We start from the raw sequence: 11,222 nt of genomic DNA, 5'->3' as shown, positions 1-11,222 counted from the left end.
GAAAGAGAAGAGAATGGAAAGGGAAAGAACCAAAATTCAGGAGTGGCTTTCTGTAATGAATAAGAAGAAAAAAAAAAAGGGAGGGGAAATCCTACACTCATGCTCCATACAAATCTTGTTCGAGGGAGTGTAAGAAACGACTCTTCCTCCAGAAAACTGATTTTAAAAGCTTAAACACCTCTCTTGTAATCATGCAGGAATTCTCAGAGAAATCATCTCGTCCAAACAGGGTAAGATCGAGGAAGATCATCAGATATGGTACAGCAACACAAGATATCTGAACTGCTCATTCTGGTCCCAAACTGGAGCTTCTCTCAGAGCCCATGGACATATCTCTGTCTACTGCACAACTGGCAGACAACATTGGCACAGTCCTCTAAGTGCTCTATTAAAAAATTTAAACAAATCACATTTTGTTTCTGAATTCTTCTCTTACACCTTCTGCAGGCGTGACCTGAAAGAGCTACGTAAGGTAAGTTATGAGGGCAGTTACACAGTTAATCTTGGGCCAATATGTTCTTAACAGGAGAAACACTAGCTCTGTTGTAAATTTATGAATGTGCAAACACTGGACTCTATCCTGCCAGGTCTCAGGTTGACAAAGGCAGCATTAATCATTACCTATGCTACAGCACATGGGAATAGTTGCATGAAAGTCAATCCCCATTCATAAATCTTCACTATAAGAATCGTTAATACACTCTCAGATGTATTTTTTTTCCCGTGCATAAATCTAACATGCTTAATTTTTGTATGTGATAAATCTGGCACAGAAATCCATAAAGGTTCCTACACGGTGATCTCTAATCAATACTGTGATATCCCTTATGGAGGCTGTCAGTAATGACAAAGAACACATCTACATTTTTTAAAGTGAAACAATGCATAATAATGTAAGGATGTTTCTAAGTCTGTATACAGTGTCTGAATGCTGAGATCAAGCCATTTATAATTATGTTAATGCAGTGAAACATTAGACATTTACATAAAAATTTGAATTATGACAGATTTTACTGTTCCGTAACTAAATAAATAGTTTGTTTGATCTCCTTTTATCCCTCCATAAAGAATTATCTGTGACTTGAAAATAAACCTGATATTTTTTTAGGGCAGAGAAAAGTTCTATCACTGCAAGTATTCAGGCATGGTTTTTAGGAAAACTGCAGTGTCCAAATGTTCATCAGGAGTGATACCATCACATTAGTATTGCTACAAAAAACAACTCTACAAAGTCTTATGGATATAATATAGATATTCCTATATGTCATCATCACTGCCTGTCTAAAATGAAGAAAAAAAAAAAAACCATCCCAAAATCTAAAATACACCCAAAACTCTAAGACACTGTTTGAATTTTTCATGCAATGCACCTGGTGCTCTACTACAGGCAGGAGACATTTCTACCACAGAAATGAAACAGAATAATTATCTAGTTCTGTTGGAAGCACCTTGTTTTTTCCCCAATGGACCTTAAATCTTCACAGACCATGCTTTCTCTTAGGCTGTGGTCTTTAACTTTTGTGGTAGATCTCTGAAGAGATCTTTGTGAAGAACCCTTCGAAGCCTGTATTCCCTGGGCTCACCAAATGTGTAATGCCCCGCAGACCTATAGCTTGTTGTGTTAGTGCTTTATTTACTAATAACTGCTTCTGAAGCAATACTAAAAAATGTGAATTGATGGTGTTTTCCAACAGTGCCAGTAGTACTGAGAGTATGAATGTGGCCTTGGACGCAAGTCCCTGACTAAAATTCGTTTCTTAAGCTTCCTGGCTTAGGCAGCCCAATGAACGGGGCAATGAAAAACAGAAAAGAGAAGGACTTTTATCTGTATTCCTACTGCTGATTTTTACAGATGGCTGCAAGTTTGTAATTGTTTTGTACTGATTATCTTGCACTAAGAATATCACATCCACACTACCAGTCTTTCAGCTGTGTGTATATTACAGAAAAAACATCAAATTGTATCTCACTTTCAAATCAACATCAAAGCAGCTATAAATGAAACAATAACAATAATGAGGTTTAAATAATGAATTAAAAGGAAATACAAATAACTTTACCACTGCTTCTACTACAAAATCCTCTTGCATGCTAGCCTGAGCACTTTAAAACATCCTGCTACTGTAAATGATACTTTGCTGCTAATACTAAAATCCATGTTTTGGTTCAAAGATGAGGTCAGTTTAAAACATTTTGAGCCTTGTTTTTCAGTGACAGATTTCAAAGTTCTTCCAAAAGTTGTGCAGATTTCTCCCTTGACTTGTTGCTACCTGCCCCCACAAAAACTTGTGCAAGGAGTATGGTTTCAACAGTCAAATTTTACAGAATACCACCTATGAACTTCTTCCAATAGTAGAAGTTTCCCAATAATGTGTTAATATTCAGTATTGTTACACTGAAGAAGGGGCAAGTAGAAATAGTAGTAACTTTCTAAATACCTTTTATGCACAAGTGTCTTTACCCACATCATAGATAAAAGCACATTAAAACTCTAAGTAAACCAAGATACATAACCCCTCCCCTAAAGAACATGGAAACGTACCATGTTTCCCAAGCACATCATCAGTCTAAAACGTTGCCAGCCACTTCCTATGCTCCGCGCTTTCTATCTCACCCCTACAGACCACAGGCTAAAGATAGATTTCACTCCTCTGCTCACAAAAGTCCAAACTTCTTTCTTCTCTACAGGCCATGTACTAGAGTATTTTTGAGGCAAAGCATCAGTGATACAATCATTTGCTTCAGACACTTTCAGAGGGAGGGAACCAGGAGCAGATGACAACAAAGAGCTCCCGAGGCCACCAGCTTTGTTGCAGGACCTGCTCGGGTGGATATGTGCCTGGACTGCAGAGACTGGGCTCAACTGCTACTGCTGGTTTATTTGGGTTGTGGCTTGGATTACACCCCTCCGCAGCACATGTTCCGAGGAGCATAGAGTGTCTCAGGCCCTGCGTGAAGGCTACACTTTATTCAAGAACCACACATTGGCAAACCTTGTGACAGCTGAGCATAGGTCGTTATTAGACATAAATACACCAGATCAGACCGGCAAGAGCAGCTCTAGAAAAAAGCCCCTGAACTCCATTTGGACTATGGTCTACAGGATCATGGACTCAATCCATGCTCCAGAGAATTAAAGCCTGCCTTTCTCTACTCAGCAGTCCTACAAAAGAAGAATAGCCCATGCAAATGCTGAGATTTTCTTGCTTGCTCCAACAACCTACAAAAATCTCGTTGGCAATATAGATCACATCCTCTTGGAAAAATATCTATTTCTAAACCAAAAAATACCAGTTTACTAAAAGCAATGAAAATTATGACATGAAAGAAATACGATACCTGTTTGTTGTTTTCATTGGTACAATGCAGCCTTTTGAGGGACACAAAGTGTCTTATTTTCCTAGCAACAGAAATAATCATGGGTTACCATATCAAATGTTAAAGAGAGAAGTGAAGGGATACACTGCTATTTTCTAAAGCAGAGGTCTCCACACCCTCTTGAAACAAGATACCAAACCCAACACCAAACAGATGCTTGGGCGACAAGCACTCCTTCAGCGTTACAGCTATGTTTTTGTCCCAGCACACCTGATCCTTTTGCTCCTGCAGGAATTCACCTGCACATCTGGGAGCAGAATTTGGCAACGTGCCCATGCTACACTGCAAAGGTGTGAGCACATACAAGCACGCACACAAACAAGGGGATCGCCCAGCTGCTGATCCTTCCAGCTGCCCAGGTAACAGTTTGGATACTGTAGAATAAGTTCATAAAGAAATGCATGGTAACATGAATCTAAACGCCAGCTTGCAGGTATCTATAGCAGTAATTGTTATGGCTTTACAGTTCTTTTAGCCAGCGTATGACGACACCAAAATGGACAAATGTCAGCAAAGAACATGACCTTCTCAACTTTGCTTATTCTTTCCACATTGCTTGAAGTCAGCATGTATACCATCACCCTGCTACTAAACACACGAAGGTTCATGTCAAACTTACAAATGGGGAAAGCAGAGAGAAGGCGCTAAAAACCAGAAAGCAATTATGTTCTGGACAAGTTAGTTACCCTCCTTGACCGATCACAGGGGTTATCTTCACATGCTGCTGGATACTGTCTCCTGATTTTCTTCTTGCATAGTAAACTCCTTGCCATTCCTAAGCAAACACACAACAGAGATAGCATCTAAGAATACATAGCTTGCAGTCAAATATTCATTTATTATTACATAGTCCTTACGTAGTAAATAATTACATATTATTTCATGGTTGTATTTTTTAAAATAGTGTGAAACTTATTAATACAGAGTAGCACTTTAACAGGCATTTGCTAATGTAAGGACAGTTTAAATATGTTTCTTTTGTGAGAGAGTATACAATTTTTACAAAGAACTTTAGGAATCATCTACTTTGAGGGGTTACAAACATTCTTGCTAGGTACCACCATAAGCAGTGGTGGCTGCAACACATCCAGAGAATATCTCCCTTGGGAGCAGCAGAACCAAACTCTGCATTGAGCACCATTCAGCTTTGAAGTTGTCAGTTGTCAAGCGATTCAGAAGCCCTTGACCTCAGGATATCCTTCAACTAATCTCAGGTAACCAACAGCCTATTCTCGCTCCGTGACTGTTTTCCCATGACCATGGATATCTGAGGCACTCTAGATCAGCAAAAAGGAAGAAACAATTTCTTCATGGCATCTTTTACCCCGTTCTCCCATGCAAATGCCCATTTCCCTGACCAGCCACTAGTTTTCCCTCCATCCCCATTGCTACAGAAAAGAATCAAGAGGACTGCAGGCTAACCAAGAGCCGTATATGCACCATTCTTAAGCAGTCCACTGATGCAGAGATAAAAGGTGTCCTCCAGTATGGATTGGAGCAGAAAGGAAGATAAAGCAGAAGGCTTCTCTCTCCTTATCACCTCAAAGAAGAGAGATTTTAAGGAGGGAACTACTTGGCAGCAGAGTAGGATGAAGGGGAAACGGGTGGAAAATACCTTCTCCATCACAGACAAAGATGGAGAGATGCAGAAGACACACAGGGCCTTTGAGCAGGCAGTGCTAGCAGCTGGGCAGCCTATATATGAAGCAGAGGGTGAGACAGGGAATGGTGAGAGGTACTTCTGCAACGCATGGAGATGGGATAAGAGACTGTTGCGTCTATTAGGGGAACATATCGCCAGGAACATGTAGCGCTTTTGTGGCCCATCACCACCACAACAGGAGTTCACCGTGCACTGCAGATATTCTAACTATAGCCAGAAAAACAAACTCCACTGGGTGCTGATATATTTTGGACAAAACTGATTATGCCGCATGGTGCTTAAAGCATGCAGGCTCTGCAGTTATGACAGAACAGTTAAGCCTTTGGTTGGATGATGCAGCCACCTGAGAGACTGACTGAGGGACAAATTGTTATGTTCCAGCTAACAAAAGCTCCATGGGCTCTAAGCAAAACAGAAACACAGAAAACGTTCTTATATTGATCTTAAGCCAACAGATTGGTAGAGGAGTTCAGTCAGATCCTAAAAACAAAGCTAAAGAAACCTGTAGTCCCTTGTCTGAGGCATGGGCTGTTGTACTCCTAAGACATCTGAGGAGCAGAATTCTGGTCTTACATGTGCACTCATGAAAACTACAACTTGTGTTCTTAAAACTAGAGCATTAAAAATAAAGCAGAATAGAAATCTAAAGCAATTTTGCATGAATTTATTTTATTTTCTTACCTTTCCTTTTTTAATAAATGTGTTGATAGTGTCTAAAAGATCTGCAGAGTTTTTATCGCTTTTTGGTAATTCAGTAAGTTCCTTGCCAATAAGCTCTCCCTTGTGATACCCCATCATCCGTTCAAAGGCTGGATTAACATACTGCCAAAACAAAAGTACTTTAGGATAATATGAAAAAGAACATATTTAAAGGATAATTACTCACATATAACTATCAAAGTGTTACAAATTATACATCTAAAGCCATAACCACACATCCCTACAATTCAGTGTTTTCCATATAAAAATACTATGTAATGGTGAAACATTTTATTCAAGTAAGGAGCTGAACATAGAGGGCGATATGTAAACTATTATCAGAAGGCACAGAAAGAGAACAAAACTCTTTACTGTACAGGTTATCTAGTTCTGCTACAGATTTCATGCTGGTTTTACCATAAGCAACATTACTTTACTGAAAATTATAATATAAATAAAGTTACTGAAGGAAAAGTCTTAAAAATTCGTCAGGCGTCAATGTGCAGCATCCAAAAATAAGGCAGTTCATTGCACAGGGCTTTCTAATGGGCAACACAACTGAAATACTGAAATAGAACAGAAACTACTGAGCAAAAACATCTTTGGGGTTCCTCTCTCCAAGTTCTACAAAATAGTTAAGTTTTTTCCCCCCTACCTGAATGACATGATCTTCACTGGTTATTTCTATAGCTTCCTGACAATGGTCTAATGCCGTAAACACTGCATTACAAGCCCTGAAATTAGCAAATTAGTCACATTAGTTTTATTGTTAGAACATTTTGCTCACTATAAATACATTATTATATTGTACTTATCGGTAGATGAATCACAAAGTAGGATGTTGTTTTGACTAAACCATGTCACAGTCTCCATTATGATTTTTTTCAGGAAATTCAGCTTCAGACATCCTATTGTTAATGTGTTTTTACTGCAGATCACATTGTAAAATTGCTCATGGGTACTGCAGCATCTTGATAGTATACTTCTTTCTCCAAACATGCTCTAGACAGCAGGAACTAAACAACTAGCAGTAAAAATAACAAATGGCTGTTACATCAGAATAGAAAGTTTTGTGGTCATTAAAGTTAGGGAACACAAAAATCACCACAGCAGATATATACGAAGTTTTCAATACAGCAAATAGATCGCCACTATCAAAGAAGTTGTAATACAACATAATTAAAGGAAACAGTTTAAGCCATCTCAAAGTCCTAGTCAGAAAAATATAAATTTTCCTGCTTCAAAGTAATAATTCAGTGACTTGATTTCCATACATCCTGATCTTTATTAAGGGCCAAAATGATCTTCGTTTCCCATTTTTTTCAGGGCTATCCTTGAACTAATGCAGCAAAAGCCTTACCTTCTTGCTACAAAATCTGAATTGCTTAAATTATGATTTACACAGGATGGGATTAACATTATTATAGATTCCTAATACTAGAAAGAAAAAAAAAAAAAAAAAAGAGGGTGCATACTAAGAGAAACAATGCAGGCACACTTGCTTTGTTAGACGTCAGTACTTCATCTTTGATTTGGACTAAACTAATTATCTTCTGTGTACCTCTCATTGCAGGGACCATAAATGTACCATGCATAAACATTCTTTCATACAGTTATTACCTGAAAGGAACACTTGCTCCCAGACTGCATAGTGAAGTTTGAATTAATACTGATGACTAGAGAATTAAGAAATACAGGACATTGCTAGTTCTGCTCATCATGGAAGTAACTCAAAAACAAATAGGACACACAAAGAGATATACACAGAGACATAGACACGCAGCCGTGTGGATGAAGATTTGTAGGAAAAAGTGTTGTATACAGAAGATGACATCATATTTCATCTCACACAATACAAGGAGCTCCCAATGTTATTTTACAAGTGATCTTCTAGCAGTCCAAGCCAGCTCTAAAGTGTGATTTTGTGCTGTGTGAAACAACTAATTTATCTCAGTGATAGATGCCCATCTGGTACACCAGCTGCTAACAAATGTCATTACATAAACTTTCTGCTAGAAAACACACAGCTATGTTTGCATTATTCAAACCTTGGTATTTTCATTTGATCTGGCAACCAAGCCAGCAAAATTACAAGTTTAAATGGCCCATATCCTCTTTTATTAATACACACTTCCCACAGATGTCCAACCAAGCTTCAAACCAGAAGCAGCGACTTGGAGAAGCAGAGTCCACGCTTGGAATGGAAAGACATTTCTGACCACAAACATGACCTTAAATACTGCTTTCTTGGCCCAGTCCTACTTTTTCACCATGTTTCTCTTGTATCTGAACACCTGAAATATCCTGGGTCTAATTCCATCAACTAACTTTCTGAAAATATTCTCTCTTCCCTTTCACTTTTACAAAGCTGTATAGAAGACCTACTGAGACAGCCAACAGATCAGAGACCCAGTGGGATAGACATACAGTGCAACACTTTTTTACCCACTTAATTAAACCACATGGATGAAAACAAATTACAAGCAAATAGCATTACCAAACACGAGTTCTGCTTAGTTTTTAATGGCACGTGCCTAATCAGGCAGAGGTAGGGGGAAATCCTCTGTTGCAAGGCATCAGCTTCTCCAAGTTACAAACATGCCTCTTCAGAAAGTTTATCTTTTAAAAGGCTACTTCATGACCCCAGATGTTAGTACAAATGTTGCTTATAAGCATTACTTGTGCTTGTTACATGATAAGGAGTATTAACTATTTAACTATCCTGGGCCTCCATCTATTAAAGTCTTTAAACTACTTAACTATTCTGGGACTGCAGCTGGCAGTGGCAGTAGCAAACCCAAAAATACCACTGTTTTTTTATAGTATTTTGCAGTGCTGCCAAAGGCTCCCAAAACAGTCATGTTCAGAGATGAACATATATACACACACATAAATATATATAATGTGTACTATCAATATACAAAAGACATGATAACACAGAATATATTTTGTATAATGTTATTATTTACATAAGTTAAAAGGAAGTAGGCTCACAGTTTACGTAACTACATTCAAGATAGCAAAAGCAAGCAGAATTACAAGTGGGTGGTATACTGCTGTTTCCATAAACAATATGGATGAAAGAACTGCAATAGATGAAATGCCACTGAGGGCTGACATTGTTTCCTTCTAATTTTAATGAATTTTAAGATTTTGTTTTTTTGGTCATGGCTATAAATAAACTTGAAGAAAAATATGGTAAATATGAATCATGCTCCCTGTGTTGGAGTTTTAATTATCTGCATTCATATTTGATACTACTCATGTAGAGATGCTCAAACTGTATTTGCATCTTGTTCTTGAAATGAAATATAAACTACAAACATTGTGTGTATGAATGACAGCTTAATCTTTCTTATATAAAACTGATGTTTCTGATCTGTGCTAATTTCATGTTGCATTCACAACCGAACAACAAAGCAAATCAGGACCACCATAACACTTAATCAGCTTCTAAAACTTCACAGCTGCTTTTATTTTTCTGCCGAGTTTTGGAAAACACCTATTAAAAATTGTGTGAGCCCAAATTCTATTTTTTTTCCCTGAAAATTTTACTGTAATTGCATTCTGCATACACAAACACGTAGTCACTTGAACATGAAGTCACTTTGGGATTGGTTTGCAAAGAAAATCTTAGAAAAGTCTACTTCTTAAACACAGACACTGAAACCTGTAGAAAAGTTATAATATTTTCTGTAGATGGAACTGGAATTAATTTATGACACGCAGGGAACTACACCTTTTCCGCATGACACTCAAATTCAAGGGCCTTTTTTTTCATATAGTTGTATTGCAAAAATATTTACATGCATGTATAAGCACCTGTATTAAATATAAAATTAGTCACATTAAAGAAAAAGTGATAAGGGAATGAAAGTAATTTAATTTCTCACTAAGATAAAAACCTGTGCTGGTGGTCCGCCAAGTCTTGCCCAAGCAAGAGAACAAAAACTCGGGGTATGAAGAGCCGGATCAAGATTGTGTTCAGCTCAAGCTATCAAATATGAAATCTCACACACATGAGATCAAGAATGACATTGTGAAGTTTCACTGTCATGTAATTTTGCAGCTCATAAACCTTACACTTAAGACAGCATTTTAAAAATGCTACCTTTGCAATTAAACGAGCCGAAATCGTTGTTCTGCAATATTTCTGCTAATGGATCTTGCCTTGACTAATGCTGGTAGTAATGGCTGCTAGAACATTGCCAAATTCAACGTGGGAACCTCAAGACATACGGGACACAAGCAAGCATTGGAATAAAGGACATGTACTGCATTTTGCACTAAGGAAAGCCATCATTTAAACCACCAGTGAATGAAACATACACAGACCAAGCTTTCTCAGGCACTTAAATTTGTCCTTTACGAAATAAGAGAAGAAAGAAATAAAGGTACAGCATATTAGTTAACATACAGATGCAAAGCACATATATGCGTAGCTGGGAAGAAGCAGAAAGAAACCTGATACAATCATGTAGACCAAGCGGTTGATGTTTGCAGTTTCTTACACTTCTACATACCGTAATTTGAACTGAGATCGCACTTCCCCATGTTCTATTTGAACCAGCTCATTGTAACAAGCAGTTATGCTGCTATTCTCCATGAATTGCTGGAAGACAAATCAAGAGTGCATGAAATAGATTGGAATGGTTTTAAACTCTTATTTCTGTTCCTGCATCTAAAACTCTAACCTTATAATGAGAGCTGGCACAAGTCCAGCGAAGGGCCACGAAGGTGATTAAGCATCCCTCCTGTGAGGAAAGGCTAAAAGAGCTGGGACTGCTCAGCCCAGAGAAGAGAAGGCTCAAGGGGGGATCTCATCAAGGTATATAAATATCTGAAGAGAAAGTGTAAGAAGACAGAGCCAGCCTCTTTCCAGTGGTGCCCAGTGGCCCAGAGGCAATGGGCACAAACGGAAACACAGGAGGTTCCCTCTGAACATCAGGAAACACTTTTTTTACTGTGAGGGTGACTGAGCACCAGCACAGGTTGCCCAGGGAGGCTGCGGAGTCTCCATCCTTGGAGATCTTCAGAAGTTGTGTAGACATGGTTCTGGGCAATCTGCCTTAGTTGGCCCTGCTCAAGCAGGGAGGTTGGGCAAGATGACCTCCAGAGGTCCCTTCCAACCTCAACCATCCTGTGATTCTATAGAAATAAAAAGCTTTAGTTGTACCTTTTATGTTCAGTAATCATCTTTGCCCCAGGAATGATTTTCTAGTTCTTAAGACAACATGGCTATCTAAACACAAAGCAAGTATAAAAATATGCTAAAACCTCAACTGTGAATTTTGCCATTTGGTTTTAGAACCCAGTTAGAAACAGATAATCTAAAAAACCCAAACACAGTCTCACACAAAACCAGTATTGCCTTGATGTTTCATTTTGAACATCTAGCCTTACTTCAGAATGGAAATGGAATACCTTAGAGACATACAACAGTTATGCTAAAAAAAGAAAAAAAAATGGTATTTGGCATTTC

The 11,222-nt window shown here is 38.3% G+C and overlaps 1 protein-coding gene across 1 annotated transcript in view; it reads right to left on the bottom strand.

Annotated features, from left to right (window-relative positions):
* PDE8B (phosphodiesterase 8B) overlaps nucleotides 1-10,494 on the bottom strand; it is a gene marked incomplete at its 5' end in the record, with an annotated part of 30,421 nt that extends 19,927 nt beyond the window's left edge. Inside the window, 6 exons of the mRNA XM_009574248.1 lie at nucleotides 3,340-3,400; nucleotides 4,065-4,153; nucleotides 5,723-5,863; nucleotides 6,396-6,474; nucleotides 10,264-10,352; nucleotides 10,402-10,494. Of these exons, the coding sequence (XP_009572543.1) occupies nucleotides 3,340-3,400; nucleotides 4,065-4,153; nucleotides 5,723-5,863; nucleotides 6,396-6,474; nucleotides 10,264-10,352; nucleotides 10,402-10,494 (552 nt within the window). The remainder of the gene's footprint in view (nucleotides 1-3,339; nucleotides 3,401-4,064; nucleotides 4,154-5,722; nucleotides 5,864-6,395; nucleotides 6,475-10,263; nucleotides 10,353-10,401) is intronic.
* Between the last annotated feature and the right edge of the window lie 728 nt (nucleotides 10,495-11,222).

Source organism: Fulmarus glacialis, unplaced genomic scaffold (assembly GCF_000690835.1).
Source record: "Fulmarus glacialis isolate BGI_N327 unplaced genomic scaffold, ASM69083v1 scaffold11353, whole genome shotgun sequence".
Classification (NCBI taxonomy): domain Eukaryota; kingdom Metazoa; phylum Chordata; class Aves; order Procellariiformes; family Procellariidae; genus Fulmarus; species Fulmarus glacialis.
The sequence above is the reverse complement of the archived record's forward strand: the minus strand, read 5'-3'. Positions and strand labels throughout refer to the sequence as shown.